The 19,767-nt window shown below is 35.3% G+C and overlaps 2 protein-coding genes across 2 annotated transcripts; both read left to right on the top strand.

Annotated features, from left to right (window-relative positions):
• Nucleotides 1–6,561: 6,561 nt before the first annotated feature.
• LOC127126231 (probable protein phosphatase 2C 68) lies at nt 6,562–8,199 on the top strand. Its single transcript, XM_051055115.1, has 3 exons — nt 6,562–6,968; nt 7,107–7,717; nt 7,808–8,199. Exons 1-3 carry the CDS (start codon nt 6,674–6,676, stop codon nt 8,087–8,089), a joined length of 1,188 nt encoding a protein of 395 aa, XP_050911072.1. The 5' UTR covers nt 6,562–6,673; the 3' UTR covers nt 8,090–8,199.
• A 9,885-nt stretch (nt 8,200–18,084) lies between these two features.
• LOC127126230 (probable protein phosphatase 2C 43) lies at nt 18,085–19,725 on the top strand. Its single transcript, XM_051055114.1, has 3 exons — nt 18,085–18,455; nt 18,592–19,205; nt 19,314–19,725. Exons 1-3 carry the CDS (start codon nt 18,161–18,163, stop codon nt 19,653–19,655), a joined length of 1,251 nt encoding a protein of 416 aa, XP_050911071.1. The 5' UTR covers nt 18,085–18,160; the 3' UTR covers nt 19,656–19,725.
• The last annotated feature ends 42 nt before the right edge of the window (nt 19,726–19,767 follow it).

Raw genomic sequence — 19,767 nt, 5'->3', positions numbered from 1 at the left:
ACAACAATGTTGCCCAACAGTTTATAGATGTTACATGCAGTTCTCATTTCTCTCATCGCAATTAATGCACCTTTACTAACCTTCATAATGTCGATATTTCCATCAGACTAGTAGGAGAAACCATTTTCCTGTAAAGTACCTAGGGAAATCAAGTTCTTCATCAATTCCGAACTACATCTTACTGCGTTTAATGTTCGCACACCACAATCGTCCATGAAAATTTTAGTTTGTTCCATTCCAGTGACAATACATGATTTATCATCACTTAGATAAACAAATCCAAAATACCTGACATGAATGTAGTGAATATTCTGGGTGCGACGTCATGTGGTAAGAACAACTAGTCAAGAATCCACACATTTGTGTACTGGTTGGATAAGACACAATGTATATCTGCTTCACTAGAAGAATCATCAATTTGAACCATATTTTCACAAATAGACAATCCCTACTTTATGTTTGGACATTCCTTCTTCCAATGCCCAATCTGTTTGCAACTATAACACTCACCTGTTTATGGTTTCTGGATTTATACCTCTTCTTTCCAGAACCTCAATTACCCTTGTTCATCCCACGATCTTGACCCTCTTTCACATAGAGACTGTCACCTTGAGTTCCTTCCTCTACACTTTGTTTCCTTTGAGAATGAGACACAAGTGTAGGAAGAATCACATCCTAACGACTGATAGTGTTTTCTCCGTAGGTAAGATTAGTCAGCAAGTGGTCATAAGAACCTGGTAATGAGAAAAGCAAGATAGTTTCCTTATCTTTGTCATTAATCTTCACTACAAGCCTCACCAGATTGATGATTATGTTATTGAAGACAATGACATGTTGTTATAAGTTAGATCCTTCATGCATCTTTATACGTATAGTTTCTAATTCATAAATAATTTTTTCATCAGCGTCTTTGACATATACTGACTCTTCAATTTATCACAAACCTCATTCAGAGTCATTAGGTCCAAGATATGATACACCATCTCATCTGGAACACATAGGAGAATCAATCATGCAACCTTCTCCTTCATCTCTACCAAATCAGTATCCTCCATGTTGTTTGGTTTCGTCTCATGCAACGCTTTATGTAAACTTTTTTGAGCCAACTAATCTTTAACCCTCATTTTCCATAATCCAAAGTTACTTTTTCTGTGGAACCTTGCTACTTTGAATTTTACACCAGGGTTAATCGCTATCTGATACCAATTTTTATACCAACAACCATTATAAAAGATTAAAAGACAATGAACATGATCGATCCTTGTTAACACATTTTGACCAATGGTGCTTACTGTTGCAACTATATATTTTATATATAATGCCCTTTATTTCAATCTTATGAATTGTCTAGGATTCTGATGATACAAGGTGTGTGTGTGTGTATGTGTGTGTGTGTGTAATACTAGGGTTAAATTGACCTAAACCCTAATTTTCAGTTACCTAACAATTATCTCAATCCATAATTATATCATTAATATGATCTATACTTAACATACAATAATAATCTCAACAATATGAGCTTACTTAAAACCCATAATAATCTCAATAATATTGGCCATACTCAACAGACGTTTAGTTATAGGGTTTTTAGAATCCATAACCTTTTATGAAGGACAAATGTTCAAGGAGGAACAATTGTCTAAACATTATTTGTTATGTGATATGATGGTCCTCATCTAATCATTTTCCTTGACCAAATATTCTTCTAGGGCTGATCAATACTTGTTCCCAAAGTCCTAGAACATTCACTAGGTCGATAGTTGGAAAATGTGATATTTTGGCCTGACCTCACTGGTTTGGTGTCAGATTCATCAATGAGCATCATGGTTTTCTTTACATTTGATCAAACATTTTGTTTCCTTCCCAAGAAGTTTAATCCGTTATGGGATTTTGTATTTCGGCTGGATCGTGGCTATTTATAGGCCTTGTGTCTAGTCCATAACAATAGCCCCGATCTTGATTCGGTGAGACTGAGCCAATGTTTGCCTCTATGTATTTCAAGGAGTGGTATGTAGAATTGGGTTGTAATTCTTCAATATTTGTACTTTTTGAGAGTTATCTTATTTTTCCCTAATGGATTATCCAATTTTAACTCTGCTTGTGCATGCGGGTTTGTCATATAGGAATTTTCACACTTGTTAGGGCTATTTTATACTATTTAGCTTTTAACTCTTAGTATCCTCCTTTATTTTAATGTGTATTCGTAGGATTTTCTTTAGGGATTCTCGACATATATCACAATCAACAATTTTTGTGCTTATGCTTTGATGTGGTAATCACGACATATGGAAGCAACCCGTAACAATTTCATCCCAGGTGGCACTTTGTGATTGGTCTTCTGCTGATATTTTCTTATAAATAAGAAGTATCTTATACAATTGTTTTTTTTTTAATTTTCATCGTCTTCTTTAGTGTGTGGGCTCAAGATTCCCAAGTGATTCATTCTTCCCATCTTCCTTCTTTGGTTGGATTTCATCAGATCTTTACAATCATGACGTTTAATGCTAGTGTAACTATCTTTGGTAAGTTCATATCCTTTTCTTTTCATGTGTTATGGAATTGTATTTTTGTATGTGTGATGATTTTCCTTTGACCTTCCACTTAGGGTGGTGCTAGCCTCTACCGACAATGGTATTTGACTCCCCTCACGATGGAATGAGCTTATACTCATAATGGCATTTTCTTCTATCCATGATGGTATTAGCCTCTATCCATGGTAGTTGTGGCATCTTCCTTATTACTTAGTATTACATATCATTGTGAACCCCCAGGGGTTGGTCTAGTGGTGAAGGCTTGGGTCCAGAGAGTGTGCCCATCTCAAGATCTCAAGTTCGAATCCAGCTAGGTGCAAACATTTCATATGTTGGGTCAAGTCCATAGAATTTTTTTCTATGGTTTTAAACAGACCCCCACAAGTGGATAGTGAGATTGATCTCCTTAGATTAGTCGGTCGTAAGATCGGATACCAAGATTAAAAAAAAGTCATTGTGGGAGATTTGTACGAAAATTTAATAAGGGAAATGCGTAGCTTGATGAGGCAACATCAGTCTATAAAGAACTCCTTTTGATCATGTATCTATGAGTGAACATCATTGGTACCCCCTAATGGGCTTGCCGTGCCTGTCAATTTAATGGTCTTGAAAAGTTGTGTCATCCACATCTATTATGGTTGTTAGTTCATATATTCTAGTCTTGTCGTGCCTGTCGAGTTAATGGTCCCGAAAACTTGTGTCATCCACATTTATTATGGTTGCTAGTTCATATATTCTAGTCCTGACGACATGCGATGTTTCAAATCCTTGATAGATTTTGGGAAGCCTAAGGAGTGGCTTATAGTCATTCCTTATGTTGCTGCTCGGATATGTAAATGATTATCCCATTGTCTCATAACCTATATAAATTTTGATTGAAGAAACCATCATATTGATTTCCATTTAATTGACTTACTCCCAGTAGGTTATGCATTACCCCTCCAACTAAAAGCATATTATTGATAGAGGAAAGAAAGCCATTACCTACTATTATGTATCCTACGATCATTCCTTTATGATTTCCTCCAAATCACACACTGCCTCCTTCCTTCATCCTAAGGCTTTGGATATACACCTTTATACCATCACATGTCATGCGCATCTAGTGTCCAGGTACCATGTCTAGTATTTTAACCTAGTTACTAAAGATATATCATCATCATCATCATCATCATTGTCTATTGTGTCATCAAGTTGCACTTGAAAGGATGTTAATGCCATTAGATCAACATTTGCATGTTCCTATTCTTCATTAGAGGATTCATCTAATTGGTCCCATGCGCAAAAAACACCTTTCTTCTTTCCTCCATATCTACTCTTATTGAATTTCTCATTCTCTATATTAGGACATATATTTTTGAAGTGTCTAGGCTATTTGCATTTATAGAAAATTACTCCCTTCGTTCCTTTTTAAGTGTCACTTTTTTGAAAAAAATTGTTCATTTTTAATTGTCACTTACAAAGTTCAAGGTAATATTAATTGAACTTTTGTCAAAATTACCCCTAGATAATTATTACATAGAGAGAAAAAGTAAAATAAATGTAGAAAATAATTAAGGGTATTATTGGTAAAAGAAGAATTATGATTTGAAAAGTAACAATAATGATTAGTTTTCTTGTTATGTGTAAAAAGTAAAAAAATTATATTTAAAAAGGAACAGAGGGAGTACCTTTTTATCAGCTTTTTTCTTGTCTCTTGGATCTTGGGAAGACTTTGAACTCCCTATTGAGAAATTGTTGTTTTCTTCTGGCCCATATATGCCCAACTTTATTGGAGATGAGAAAAAGTTCATTATCTTTTAATGCTACTACATGAAATTCATATTCAAGTTCACCAGATTGTAGAGCCTTGATATTCTTACTTTTAAACTTCAAAACAATATACTTTGTCTTCCCTTGGGGATCACCTTCATTTATATCAATACCACGACTCCAGAGGGAGCTAATATGATCTTCAAGAGATAAGTTGTTCAAATTATTTGCTTCTTCAATAGAAATTACCTATGGTTTCCATTTTTTAGTAAACTCCTCAAGATTTTCTTGACATGATATGTAGTGGTATAAATCTTGTTCAAAACTTTAAGTCCAAAGATTAAAACTTGGAATCTAGAAAACATGGTATCCAAGTTTTCACGTTCTTCCATTTTGAACATCTCATACTTCTTTATCAGAGAATTTACTTTGGATTCTTTCACCTGCCTGATTCCTTCATAGTTAAGACAAAACAAATCATAACTAATCTCTGTTGATTTAGTGCGTGTGACCATATCACATTCCTTATAGGAAATAACCTTTACAAGAAAAGTTTTTGACTTTATGATGTAACTTGTAAGTCTTCTTTTGATCATGATTCATGGAAAAGGATCAATATTTTTACCGTATGCATTTTTGTGATGGTTGTAGCTTCTATAGTTCTAAATCTTGAGAGATAAAGAAACTATAATGTTATTTTTTAAATTCTCAAACTTTTCTCCATCAAACATGGGAGGTTTGATTGAGTAACATGTACTGATTCCTTCATCATTAACATTTGAGGTTCCAAACATGTTTTTCTCTAAAATCTTTTGAAAAACTTTCAACAAAAGACAAACACTTGAGCTTTTCCCTATAATGATATTTTTTTTTGTATTAAGTCAACCGATGTTTTGATCCTTGACACAAATGAAGTAAATATCAAACACCTCACTCTTATACATGGTGGTCCAACATAATTATCTTAATCATTTCGTCTTAACAAGTCTCATAGTTTCGGGGTTGTGTACTAAATAAGGAAAAATATCACAAATTGACTATGAACAAGTATGGACATATTGTTCAACCTAGATTACATTCGCTACTTGAGCCCAAACACGTCTCACTAGCTAAATCTATTGTGGTTGCTCTTACACGAGGATCAATCATTGCCTCCACACTCCCGCCCATTACGGGAGGAGGCGCTACCCATTATTCTCCACATTTACTAGGCACATTAAAGGCCCTAACCGAACAAGAATAAATGCTCTCATTCATAAAAATATAAGGCTCAACAAAAACTATAATCATCCAAAAAAAACTTTAACATTTAGAGTCCTAATTATAGTAGAAGGATGACAAAACTCTCCATCACCTAGCATGTTTGATTTGACTTTTGGAAGAGACAAAAGCAATATTATAGGTGTATAATTGATTATAGAGTGATTTTGAGGTGTTTAATTCTTCTAAAATATAATTGATTTTGTCTCTAGAATTAATTATATTTAAAACTAAAATTTGTAACTTCTGAATTTAAACTTGATTTTTACACTTAAATTTGTTATTGATTTTTACACTTAAATTTGTTGCTCAATTCATTTTTACATAAATATATTCAAACATAAATTATGCTAAACTCAATTCTATTAAAATCAATTCTTCCAATCTCAATTATGTCAAAATCAATTCTATTCTCTATCAATCTAAATGCAGACTATCAATTATATGATTTTATTCATAGCCTATTAATAGCAAGCTTCATCTTAGACTTAACTAATACAATAAAAAAATTATATATAGAAGATTTCTTTTTGAAAAAAAAAAAGAAATGATGACAAGAATTATTGTATGAGTGAACTTTAGTAATATGCTGCTCATATCATATAAGCACGTGACTTCAAATTCTCCATTCGATACAAGGACTTTGTTGGTTCTCTGAGTCAATGTTTTCTAACTACAGTGAGCTCCATAACCAACTAATCTAAACTTTAAGAGAACTAATTTCATTTTTAATAATTTTTCAGAAACCACATTTTCAAATTTTTAATCCGAACAAACAAAATATTTTCTCTTACTTTCGGATGGATATATCCAAGATTCCAAACAAAAAGTTATTTTGACAAATCCTTACATCCCATTTACATCCATAACCGACTTACACATATATTGGATTCAATTAGTTTAGTTAGTTAGGTTCAGTTAATTATCTGTTAGTTTCTGTTACTAGAGTTAGTTAGATTCAGTTACATATTTGTTAGTTTAGTTAGTTAAACTTTTGTCACTCTCTGTTCAGGTAGTTAAGTTCCATTCATCTATATAAACAATATTCATTGATTCTTCCACATTCATACTTTTATCTCCACACACTTAAACACTCCTTCAATCTTCTTCTTCTTCTTCTCCCCAAGATCATGTTTCTGTGGATTCGAAATGTACTGTGTGCTTGCTCAAGCAACAACACTATTGACATGATTGGCGATGTTAACATTGATGAATTTGATACTGATCCTTTAGGGTGGTCAATGAGAGTACTTAAGCATCCATTCGGTGAAGTCTCCATGGCTGCGGTACAGGCAAATGAAAATATGGAAGGTATCAGCGAGCTTGACATTGGGGACATAGCACTTTTTGTTGGAATTTATGATGGCCAAAATGGCACCTTTGCTTCCGAATTTCTGAGTGATAGACTCGTCTCGGCTCTACTATGTGAGTCTTTTTCCATTTCTTTCCTGTTTGCATGCTTGTATGTGTTTTATCTTGTTTTCTTTTTGTTAAAAATTTAAAAATCAAGATTGCAAGAAGTTCTTTTGTTAAGCTTAGTTCTCTGGTTTTTTATGGTTACAGGTGATATTGATCTGAATGGTCAAAATATGTCTGAAGATATTCTGAGGCAAGTTGTTGATAAAATGGAGAAAAAGTTTATGGAAAAAGCTGACGAGTTACATGACCATCAGCCGGGGCGAGTTCTAGCTAGTTCTAGCTGTTTGTTTTGTATTGTATGGAAAGGGAAACTGTATGTCGCTAATGTTGGCGACTCCCGTGCTGTAATGGGTTCTTCGGGTCTATTTGGTAGACTCCGTGTTCAGCAGTTGGTCAGAGATCACAATGCTGGTAACGAGCATATTAAAGAAGAACTCATGAGATTGCATCAGGATGATCCGAATATTGTGATGTATATCCGTGACGCATGGCGTGTTCGAGGGGTAAGCGAGGTGAGCAGATGTATAGGAAATGCATATTTGAAGCGGGAGCCTTTCACTTTAGACCCGTCCTTCAATGTCCCGCAGACAGAACTTGCGCCTTCTGATTTTACCCGACCTTTGCTATCAGCAGAACCCGAGACATACTCAAGAGAATTAGACAGTGGGAGGTTCATCATATTTGGTTCCGGTGGACTTTGGAAATTGCTGACAAATGAAGAAGCGGCTAAAATTGTGAATACCAATCCACGACAAGTACGGGCTTGTTCTTTTTCTTTTATTGTGTTTGTTAGCTAGCTCTTGGTTTGATTGTTTATGGTATGGCATGTTGGGTTTTTGCTGCAGGGAATTGCAAAGAGACTTGTGATGATTGCTCTAAAGATTGCAGCAAGAAAAAATAATATGACCTACAGTGAGCTTTTGGCGGTTCCTAGGGGTCCAAGGCGTGAGTATCATGACAATATCGTTGTGACGGTTGTATTTCTCGACAAAAGGCCAGATGTGATGACCCCACGGCCAAGGATCAATTGCTTCAGAAGCTTCTTTGACACGGCTCTTCGTTCAAATTTTCACTATCTGTATGCTCATAATACAGCTTTTTGTTTGGGTATGGGAAATTATTCCTAGAACTGTACATAGGAAATAAACTTGGGGCGCTCTGCCTAAGTTTGGAAAAGAGACCTCAAACTGTAATATCGCACATGGTTTAATATTCATCCAATTGTCTTTTGTTTTCATCATTTATTTTCACTTTTAGAATTATAACTTGTGTCTGAATCAATGGTGGAAAACTACTAGCTTCCGACATAGTGGTAGCTTTACTTGCTGGTAACTAATACAACTCTGATAAATTATATCTGAAAATTATCAGAGATAGGCTCTAAGTATGAATGAGAGTGGTATTCTGAAATGTGAATTCATTCACAAGAAACAGAAGTTGAACGAATATGGCCTTTTGATTGTTGTCAAAAGAAGGAATAAAAGAAAAATTCTAACAGTTCTTATTACTATCCAACAAGTGATGTGTTTGAGGTTGAACCTAGGCAGAATCCTGGATTTTAAGTTTCGAGAGTTCATGGAGAACATGTCTGCAAAATACAATGGTGATAGTTATCACTTGAATGTGAAGAACTGCAATCTTTTCTGTGAAGTTAACAGGGAATTCTATACCGAAATGGGTCAATCTTCTTGCTAGATCAATAGGTATATATATATATATATATATATATATATATATATATATATATATATATATATATATATATATATATATATATATATATATATATATATATATATATATATATATATGAGAAGTTTACAGACTCAAGATACATTCTTTTGAATTCTGTTGTTGAAGAATAAGTGGTTATGCTGTGCATATATATGAATTATTGTCTTTCTGGTAGCTGAATATTGGAAAAGGCATTATTGTTTAAAATGACTATGTAGTACGCCGTGCTGTGCGGGAAATTGAACCAACTACTAATCGTTAGTATTGAGGGCCAAAATTAGGCCTTATCTAAAAAAACAATTCATCTGTGGACACTATTGAAATAGAAACTTCACATTCTGAACTACTTATTATTCTTCACTTATAAGCTATCTAAAAACTATATATATATATTTCTGTTGAGACTTGTCCTTATCAGTTACCATAGTTAGTAATCAATATTCATTCAATCATTCAACACACACACACACCATTCATTCACCCTCTTCCTTTCTCCTTCAATCTATTCTCTCTAATCACACTTTCATGTCTTCTGAAAGTGAAAACACAACATATGGCTGCAGTTCAGTCAAATAAGGATATGCAAGATCACAGCCATGTTGATGCTGGCCATGCACTCTTTCTTGGAATTTATGATGGCTTTTTTTAAAGGCGACACCACTGCCATCTATATCCGTAAACACATCTTTAAGGCTCTATTGAGTGAGCCTTCTTTCATTCTTTGTTTCTTTCTTGTTTGCATTTTCATTCATGTGTGTATTATTTTCTTATTATCATTATAATGGTTATAAATTACAGGCGTATTATGGAGGATAATAACAACATCACTGTCTCTATTTTGAGGTTACTTGAAGACGAACATTAGAGTAAGTTTGGTTCGATGACACTTGGTCATTACATAGTATTTTGCGAATAATTTCGAACAAATCAGTAGAATTATGAGAAAAAACAAAATCAAAATATTAAAGTGAGAAAAATCTATAAAGGTGAAGAAAATTGGGTCTTAGTGAAAACTGACGGGCAAAAGTTTTTGTGAGTGAATTTGGAGAGCACATTGAAGAGACTATTTTTCTATTGATTTTGATGAATATTTCTTACCGACTCATGATAATTGTTAATTTAACTGTGAGTAGTTAAGTTATTTTGGATTAGGTCTTTAAAGATGAACCTATTTGTATTATGTTGGATTATACGAATGTTTGAGCTTTTATGAATGCTTTTATATTATATATAAAAGTTGTTACGTTACTTAGCGCACACACTTTGTAGAGCGAAACAAGAAGCACTGCAAGTCATGGAAGAACTAAAAGAAAGAGAAAAGATGGCAGCTCCAACACAACAACCATTGGGAGATTATTTTAGGAGAATTGATGTTGGACAAATATCCTTATGATTTCAACCAGTTCATCTTGTGACTTTTGATATTAAGAATTATGTAATTTCAGATCTGAAGGATAACCCGTTCGACAGGTAAGAAATCAGAGATCCTTAGGAGCATCTTGCTAAATTCTATGAGACATGTTAAATGTGCAAACCAACGAATAATGTTACCGACGATCATGTAAAATTGCATTTGTATGGTCTTTCTTTGATAGGCCGCGCTAAGGATTGACCGTAATATTTAGACCTGGAAAAAACTGATGACAAATTTTTAGAGAGGTATTACTCAAATGCTCAATTCGTGGAAAGAAAAGTTGCAATTTCCAACTGTGATCAAGACGAGTCTGAGTCATTATCTGATGCATGAGAGAGGTTTAACCTGTTACTCCGTAAGTGTCTAAATCCTAATATGAATTCTATGGAACAAATGACACTCTTTATCAGCGGACTGAAAACACCAACAAGAACGCTTCTCGATGTCACCACTGGAGGTACATTGAGAGAGAATGTTGAAGATAAGGTAAATACGCTGATTTAAAATATGTGCCAGAATGAGTATCGCTTAAGTGATCGAGCGATAAAGCAAAAATGTATTTTTGCAGTTGATTCGAACACATCTTTATTAACTCAGATGGAGAGACTTTCTAAACATTTAGCTGCATCCCAACTAGCACAAATATGAGTCAAATTCAAACACTAAAGTGTTATTTTTGTAAAGAGGGACATGCAAATGAAAATTGTACACCAGAGAATCAAAGTGATGAAGCTCAATATGCAAATTTTCAGAAGAATAATCCATATTCCAACACCTATAATCTTAGTTTAAAAGACCATTAGAGTTTCAAGTGAGACAACAATCAAACCTTGAATGCTAATCAAGGAATTCAACAGGTTCCTCAAGCACCTCAACGAAAACCATCACATCTAGAGGAGACCTTGTCCAACTTCATGAAAGCAACTCAGTCAAGTTTTGAACAAGCTAGTAAAACTCAAGAAGACATGTTTAAGATACAGAGGGAGATGACACACAATCAAATCACCATGAACAAAGAAGAGGTTCATAAACAACTTGATGCATGATTCTTAGCCGTGACAAATTATCCTCAGTGGGTTGCAAACATTGTATCGGTACCAAAGAAAGATGACAAAGTACGAATATGTGTTGACTACAGGGATTTAAACAAAGAGAGCCCGAAAGCGGACTTTCCACTGCCCCACATCGACGTGTTGGTGGATAACACGACTCAACTCTCGTTATTTTCATTCATGGGTGGATTCTCTGGATACAACCAGATTAAAATGACCCCGAAAGACATGAAAAAAACTACATTCATCATCCAGTGGGGAACCTTCTATTATGTTATGCCTTTTGGTCTAAAGAATGTCGGGGGAACATATCAATGAGCAATGATGACTTTCTTTCATGATATTATTCATAAAGAGATCGAAGTATACGTCAACGATATGATTTCAAAATCTCAAACCAAAGAGGAACACCTTGTCCATCTGCAAAAATTGTTTGCAGGATTGAGAAAATTCAGACAGAGACTAAACCCTAATAAATGCACCTTCGGGGTAAAACCCTACAAGCTACCGGGTTTCATTGTAAGTCAACGAGGAATTAAGGTTGATCCCGATAAGGTCAAGGCCATACAAAGTATGGCAGCGCCGAGAATAGAGAACGAGGTTCGTGGTTTCTTAGGGAGATTGAACTACATCGCTAGGTTCATATTGAACCTTACCGCCACTTGTGAACCTATATTCAAGTTGCCACGCAACATCAGGCTATCGAGTGGAATGAAAACTTCTAGAAGGCATTCAAAAGAATAATATAGTATCTGCAAGAGCCACCAATCTTGATGTCTCTGGTACCGGGAAAACCCTTCATCATGTACTTGAAGGTTCTCGATGAATCCATAGGATGTGTACTTGGGAAACATGATGAAACAAGTAGAAAAGAACACATCATATACTACTTAAGCAAGAAATTCATCGATTGTGAAAAATATATTCACTGTTTGAGAAAACATGTTGTGCACTCGCATGGGCTGCCAAATGTCTGAGACAATACATGTTGACCTATACAACACTGTCAATATCAAAGATGGATCCAATCAAGTACATCTTCGAAAAAACAGCTCTCACCGAAAGAGTCGCTTATTGGCATATGGTATTAACAGAATACGACATCAAATATATCACCCAGAAAGTCATCAAGGGGAATGTGTTGTCAGATTATCTCACACACCAACCAGTGGAAGATTATCAACCAATGAGGTTTTACTTCTCAGATGAAGATGTCATGTTCATCTGAGACTATGAAATCCTTGGACCAGACGAAGCACCCGAACCAGGACCGCAATGGACGCTCGTGTTCGATAGTGCCTCAAATACATTAGGTCATGAAGTTGGAGCAATCATCACCTCTATGAAAGGCTCTCACCTTCCTTTCATGGTAAGATTATGTTTTGACTGCACCAACAATATGGTAGAATATGAAGCATGTATCTTTCGGAATTGAAGCAGATATTAATTTTAGGATCAAAATCCTTGAAGTATACGGAGATTCAACTCTAGTTATCAGTCAAATCAAAAGAGAATGGGAAACTCGTCACCCAAATTGGTTCCCTACCGAGAACATGTTTTAAAGTTGATTCCCTACTTTGATAAAATCATTTTCCATCACATCCCTAGGGAAGAAAATCAACTAGTTGGCGCTATGGCTACCTTGTCGTCCACGTTCAAGGTTAAGTGGGATAACGAAGCACCCTCCATAAAAATTGTATTGGTGTAAGCCCTAGAGGCCAATTCTTTTGGTACTTGTATCGAATTATTTATTAATAATAAAAGGCTTTTTCTTTATTACGTTTGTTTAATAAAGTCCCTAGAATAGTTAGTCTGTTTAATGTATCAAGTATGACTTAATCATGAGATCACATTAAACATAAGGACACTGTTCTTAAAGTATCCGTAGTCGAGCTTTAGTGTGAAGTGGGATAACATTAAAGCATTAAGACTATTATGCTTGTAGACTGATGATCACATCTCATGGATCATGGATAAAGAGTTATTAAGTCTTAAACATAGGTATGAATATTATGAGTAATATTTATACCGGATTGACCCGCTATGAGAATACTATATAGAAAGTTATGAAAAGTGTCATAAGTTATTCTCATGGTGATAATGGTGTATACCACTCTTCGACCTGAAACCACTATGGACCCTAGATGTAGAGTCGAGTGCTTTATTGCTGATCCAACGTTGTCCGTAACTGGATAACCATAAAGACAGTTGATGGGTACTCCACGAAGCATGCTGAGGGACATGAGTGACCTAGATGGAATTTGCCCATCCTGCATAACAGGATAAATGTCTATGGGCCCAATATTGAATTGGACAAGGATGACACGGTCTATGCCTTGTGTTCAATATAGACATAAGGGCAAAAGGGTAATTATACACATAAGTATTATCACAGAAGGAATTGTCAGATCACATGACATTTTCGTGTCTTGGGTAACAGTGATGTGTTGCTAGATACCGTTCACTGTTTATTATGTTAAATGCATGATTTAATATAATTGCCAACGTCACGAAAACCTACAGGGTCACACACAAAGGACGGATTGATGAGAGATAGAGTAACTAAGGAATACCGTAAGGTACGGTGCCCTTAAATGAATTATAGAACATCGTAAGGTACGGTGTACTTGAGCAGAATACGAAATATGGTAAGATACCATGGGCTTAAGTGATTTTGGGCATATTATAAGATATGGGCCAAAATACACTTAAGTGGGCTTTTAGCTTGAAGCCCACACAAGTGGTTCTATAAATAGAATCCTTGTGCAGAAGCATTTGTTGCGATTGCATTATTTTCATTTTCTCTCTCTCTCACTCAAAGCCTTCATTCGTACCAGCTTGCACTGAGATTGAAGGAAGTCGTTCGTGTGGACTGAGTAGAGACGTTGTCATCGTTCAACGTTCGTGATCGCTTTGTGGATTTGCATCAAAGGTTTTGATTGTCACAAGAGATCTGCACCAAAGGTTTCAACCGTCACAAGAGGTAAATATTCTATCACTGATCATGACCATTCGTAAGGATCTCTAAAGGAGAATTTTTTTAATTTCCACTGCGCTTTGGACCGCAATTCTCCTTCAAATTGAACATCTTGATGATCCGACACATTTTTTAGAAACTAAGGAAGAATTCAATGATAAACCTTGGTTCTACGAAATCAAAAGGTACCTTGAGAAACAACTGAGAACACATTAATTACAAATAAGAAAACTCTGAGGAAACTGGCATCCAAGTTCTTCTTGAGCGGTGACGTACTATACAAAAGAAATTATGACACGGTCATGCTCAGATGTATGGATAGACACAAAGTAGACGTGATCATAAAGAAAATCTATTAAGGCTCATTTGGAACCCATTCCAGTGGGCACACGATGGCTAAAAAGATCTTGAGTGCATGTTATTACTGGTTGACAATGGAAACCGACTGCTAACTCCATGCGAGAACATGCCACAAATGCCAGATTTATGCGGATAAAATGCACTTACCAACGACTCCTTTGAACGTCTTGACAACATCTTAGCCTTTCACCATGTGGGGCATATATGTGATTAGACGCATCGAATTGACTGCTTCAAATGGACATCAGTTTATCTTGGTAGTCATCGATTACTTCACCAAATGGGTGGAAGCTTCTTCTTATACAAACGTAATCAAACAAGTGGTTACTCGCTTCATAAAAAAGGAAATAATTTGTAGTTATGGGATTCTCAACAAGATCATTACTGAAAATGGACCGAATCTTAATAAAAAGATGATGAAAGATTTATACAAAAGTTTCAATATTGAACACCATAACTCGACAAACAAGAATATTAAGAAGATTGTTCAAAAGATTGTGAAAACATACAAGACTGACACGAGATGCTACATTTTTCCTTACATGGATACCGTACTTCAGTACACACTTCAACTAGGGAAACCCCGTTCTCTCTTGTATATAACATGGATGCAGTACTTCATGTGGAAGTAGAGATTCCCTCACCGAGGATCTTAACAGATACAAAGCTCGAAGAAGCTAAATGATTTCAAATGAGGTTTGTTCAACTCAAACTCATTGAAGAGAAGCGCATGATAGCCCTCTGTCAGGGTCAATTATACCAGAAGAGGCTGAAGAAAGCATTTGATAAGAAGGTTCTTCCTCAAAATTTCCAAGTAGACGATCTGGTGTTGAAGAAGATCTCGCCAATCCATACAAATTCACGGAGCAAGTGGACACCCAACTATGAAGGACCATACGTTGTGAAGAAAGCCTTCTCTGGAGGAGCTCTGATTCTCACAACTATGGTTGGTGAAGATCTCCCACTTCTAGTGAACTCAGACGCATTGAAAAAATACTTCTCCTAAAAACAAACCCGCTAAGTCGAAAACCCCAAAGGGCGACTTAGGCAAAAATGGGCATCCCGGTGAACCACAAAAAGAAAGGTTTATGGAAAACCTAGGGATAAAACAAACAAAAAAAGTGAAAACCCTGCTAAGTTGAAAACCCCAAGGGACAACTTAGGTAAAAAGGGGTATCCTGATGGGCTGAAAACCCGAAAGGATGGTCCATGAAAAAATTAGGGATTTAAAAAGGCAAGAGGCTGCAGTCTGTGAAGAACCTGTAAATTCACCACAATTTGGGGCACTGATTTAATTTTGTGTGGTGTATGATTATCTCCCATTTGGGAAAAATGTACCCCCACTCCCATAAATGTGTAATAATTTTATCACTTTTCATATTCGTCCATTAACTTAGAAATAATCAAAAGTGACCTAAAAATAACTTTTTTCAAAAGAATAAAAATAAACTTGATCCAACATCAAGTGTTTTCCAAATCAAACTTAATTGAATGTAACGTGAGTGCTTGATCCAATGTAGAGTACATCTTTCATTTAATTCACATGATTGTCATAATCAACTTCAAACATTTGATCTGACGTCAAGTCATTTTCTAAAAAACATGTTTACGATAAACCAGATGAAAAAGGATGGTGTGTGTGTATTTTTCCACACCATTTCTCAAGTACTTGGGTTGTCGTTGTGCTTAACTTGTGGGTTAATACTTGTCTTCTATTTAAAACACTTAAAAATAAACAAGTTTAATTCAGTCCTCATGGGATGAAAAAGAAAGGTCAGGATGCATTTTTCCTTTCATCTCTCGAATATGCTAATTGTCTGTCGTACTTAGCTTGTGAATAGATGTTTGTCTTCCTCTAAGTACCAACGATTAAACTCGTCTCACAAATTTCATAAACAAAACTTTTTGGGATGAGAAAGAGAGGTCAGAATATGCTCGTCATTTTAGCTTCTGAGTACTTGGATTTCCGGTTGTACCTACCTTGTGGTCCAATTCTTGTCTCCCACTTAAAATCAATCACAACCAGTCAAATTCAGTTTTTTTTGCCTTAGGGTATTCAATTTTTTTTCTTCATAAATGACATGTTATTTATGTTCTACCACAATACAAACAACGCTTAAACCTTTCATGCGTGAGCAAACAAGCAACGTTTAATTGCTAGAACACGACCTTAACATCGTTCAATAAAATCAACCAACAGACACTTATTTCCTACCCCACGAACAACGAGGTTTTGATTTTCTCATTGCACTATGGGAATAAGTTGACACGTTATTTCGAAATCATGGTGAACACATTAATTAAAAACTTATTTTTTTCCTCTTAATTAAAACCAGTCGCAAGTAACATTTAGATGATAACACTCATCAGCGCAAAACAATCAAAATAGTTCTCGTTGAGTATAATGAATGTGAGGGGTGCTAATACTTTTTCGTTGCATAATCGACTCTCGAACCCGAATTCGATTGCGACGACTATCTTCTTTTTCTTTTTTGATTTTTATCGATATTTCTTATTTCCTTTTGAATAAATAAAGTTTGGTGGCGACTCTGTATTTTTCGCGGCACGACAAAGACTAATGATATATATATATATATATATATATATATATATATATATATATATATATATATATATTCATCAATGTTGATTGGGTAAGTTCAGTCACAGATAGAAGATCAACCTCTGGATATTATACCTATGTTTGGGGTAATCTTGTGATATGAGGGAGCAAGAAACAGGGAGGTGTGGCAAGAAGTTGCGCATAAACCGAGTTTAGAGTTATGTCCGAAGGTATTTGTGAAGGATTATGGATCCATAGAGTCCTAGAAAAACTTAAGATGAAAATTGAATTTCCATAGAAATTATACACTGACATTAAAGTTGCTATTAGCATATCTCATAGTTCAACTCAACATGACATAACCAAGTATATTGAGATTGATTGACATTTCATAAATGAGAAGTTAGATGCTGAAATCATATGTCTATCTTTTGTAAGTTCGAGTCAGCAAATTATGAATATTCTGATCAAAAACTTGACAAGACCTATCTTTAATCATTTGATAGACAAATTGAACATAATAGATATTTATGCATCAATTTGAGGGGTGTTAAAAAAAACATAATATTTATTTTCCTATTTTCTAAGTAATTGTAGTGAATTTCATTATGGCGATGTAATTTTCTCCTTCATTGAAGGAGAAAATTAATTGAATTCATAAATGCCAATATTATAAACTCTGCTGCATGTATAAAATAAATAACATATTTCTTAAGACGACTTATTCATTATTAGATACAATTTGATACATCATACAGATTGTTATAAAAGAAAATGATACTATTAGGTACACACAAATCATTATAATATACTACTATAAATCATTGCATTTGAATATATATCTTTTAAAATCTCATTGAAATACATACATAAGCTTCCTTCAACCGTCACTCATTCTCTTTTTATTACATGAAGTTTGTTAGTTAATTTAGTTATAAATATGTACTCCGTTTTGATTCATTCAACTAGATTCAGATTTGTATTTCCACAAACTCAGCACTCATTTAACCTCTTCCTTTTTTCGAGATCGATGAGATTGTAAAGGCACTACCCTTATATATTTTTCTTCTCCCCAAGAACAAGTGAAAACACAAGATCATGTTTCTGTGCGTTCAAAATGTACTATGTGCTTGCTCAAGCAAAAACACTCTTGACATGGTTGATGATATTGACATTGATGAATTTCGCGCTGATCCTTTAGGGTGGACAATGAAAGTAATTAAGCATCCATTCGGTGAATTCTCCATGGCTGCAGTACAGGCAAATGAAGACATGGAAGATTTCAGCCAGGTTGAGATTGACAAGGAAGCACTTTTCGTTGGAATTTATGATGGCGAAAATGGCGTCATTGCTTCCGAATTTCTGAGTCAAAGCCTCTTGCCGGCTCTATTATGTGAGTCTTTGCTGCGTTCATTCGCTATATTCGTTGTTTCTTTCATGTTTGCATGCTTCTATGTGTTTTATCTTATTTTCTTTTGTTAAAAATCAAGCTTACCAGAAGTTCTTTTGTTAAAAATTTGTGGTTACAGTTCTTATTAAGCAGAATGGTGAAAATATGTCTGAAGATATTTTGAGGGATGTTGTTGATAGAATGGAAAAAAGGTTTATGCTTGATGCTGACGAGTTACATTACCATCAGCCGGAGCGAGTTCAAGCTAGTTCTAGCTGTTTGTGTTGTATTATATGGAAAGGGAGACTATATATTGCTAACCTTGGAGACTCCCGGGCTGTGATGGGTTCTTTGGGTCCATTTGATATACTCCGCGTTCAGCAGTTGGTCAGAGATCACAATGCTGGTAACAGGCATATTAAAGTAGAACTCGCGAGATTGCATCCAGATGATCCGAATATTGTGATGTATCATCGTGATGCATGGCGTGTTAGAGGCATAAGCAAGGTGAGCAGATGTATAGGAAATGCATATTTGAAGCGGGAGCGTTTCACTTTAGACCCATCATTCGAAGTACCGCGGACAGAACTTGCGCCTTCTGATTTTACCCGAACTTTGCTATCAGCAGAACCCGAGATACATTCAAGAGTCTTAAGAGACAGCAATAAATTCATCATATTTGGATCTGGTGGACTTTGGAAATTACTTACAAATGAGGAAGCGGCTAAAATTGTTAACACCAATCCACGAGAAGTACAAGCTTGTTCTTTTTAGCTACTTGTTTTTCCTTTTACTATTTACTGATAATTCTAGTATTATGTTTGCTTATTTATGGTATGGCATGTTGGGTTTTTGTTGCAGGGAATTGCAAAAAGACTTGTGAGGATTGCTCTAGAGGTTGCAGCTAGAGAGAAGAATATAACCTATAATGAGCTTTTGAAACTTCCTAAGGGACATGATTTTACTAAGGGTCCAAGTGTTTCTTTTGAAAGAACAAGGCGGAGTTATCATGATGATATCTCTGTGACTGTTGTATTTCTCGACAAAACGCCAGATATAGATATGTCTGTGATGCGGGATGTGATCCCCTCAGTGCCAACGATCAATTCCTTCAGAAGCTTCCATGACACGGCTCTTCGTTCGTGTTTTCACCGGATGTATGCTCCTGAACCAGTGATTATTCGTTCGACTGTGGATTTTTAAGTCTAGAACTTTATATAGGAAATAAACTTGGGGCGCTCTGCCTAATTTTGGAAAAGATAGCTCAAACTGTAACATTGCACATCGTTTAATATCATCCTTTTGTCTTTTATTC

This window comes from Lathyrus oleraceus, chromosome 3 (assembly GCF_024323335.1).
Source record: "Lathyrus oleraceus cultivar Zhongwan6 chromosome 3, CAAS_Psat_ZW6_1.0, whole genome shotgun sequence".
NCBI classification, from domain to species: domain Eukaryota; kingdom Viridiplantae; phylum Streptophyta; class Magnoliopsida; order Fabales; family Fabaceae; genus Lathyrus; species Lathyrus oleraceus.
Note: the sequence above shows the minus strand (reverse complement) of the source record. Positions and strands in the feature narration are given on the sequence as shown.

Coding starts and splice junctions, on each gene's coding strand:
- LOC127126231 (XM_051055115.1), top strand. CDS start 6,674: ATGTTTCTGTGGATTCGAAATGTACTGTGTGCTTGCTCAAGCAACAAC. Junction 6,969..7,106: donor ACTCGTCTCGGCTCTACTAT/GTGAGTCTTTTT, acceptor TTATGGTTACAG/GTGATATTGATCTGAATGGT. Junction 7,718..7,807: donor TGAATACCAATCCACGACAA/GTACGGGCTTGT, acceptor TTTTTGCTGCAG/GGAATTGCAAAGAGACTTGT.
- LOC127126230 (XM_051055114.1), top strand. CDS start 18,161: ATGTTTCTGTGCGTTCAAAATGTACTATGTGCTTGCTCAAGCAAAAAC. Junction 18,456..18,591: donor CCTCTTGCCGGCTCTATTAT/GTGAGTCTTTGC, acceptor TTGTGGTTACAG/TTCTTATTAAGCAGAATGGT. Junction 19,206..19,313: donor TTAACACCAATCCACGAGAA/GTACAAGCTTGT, acceptor TTTTTGTTGCAG/GGAATTGCAAAAAGACTTGT.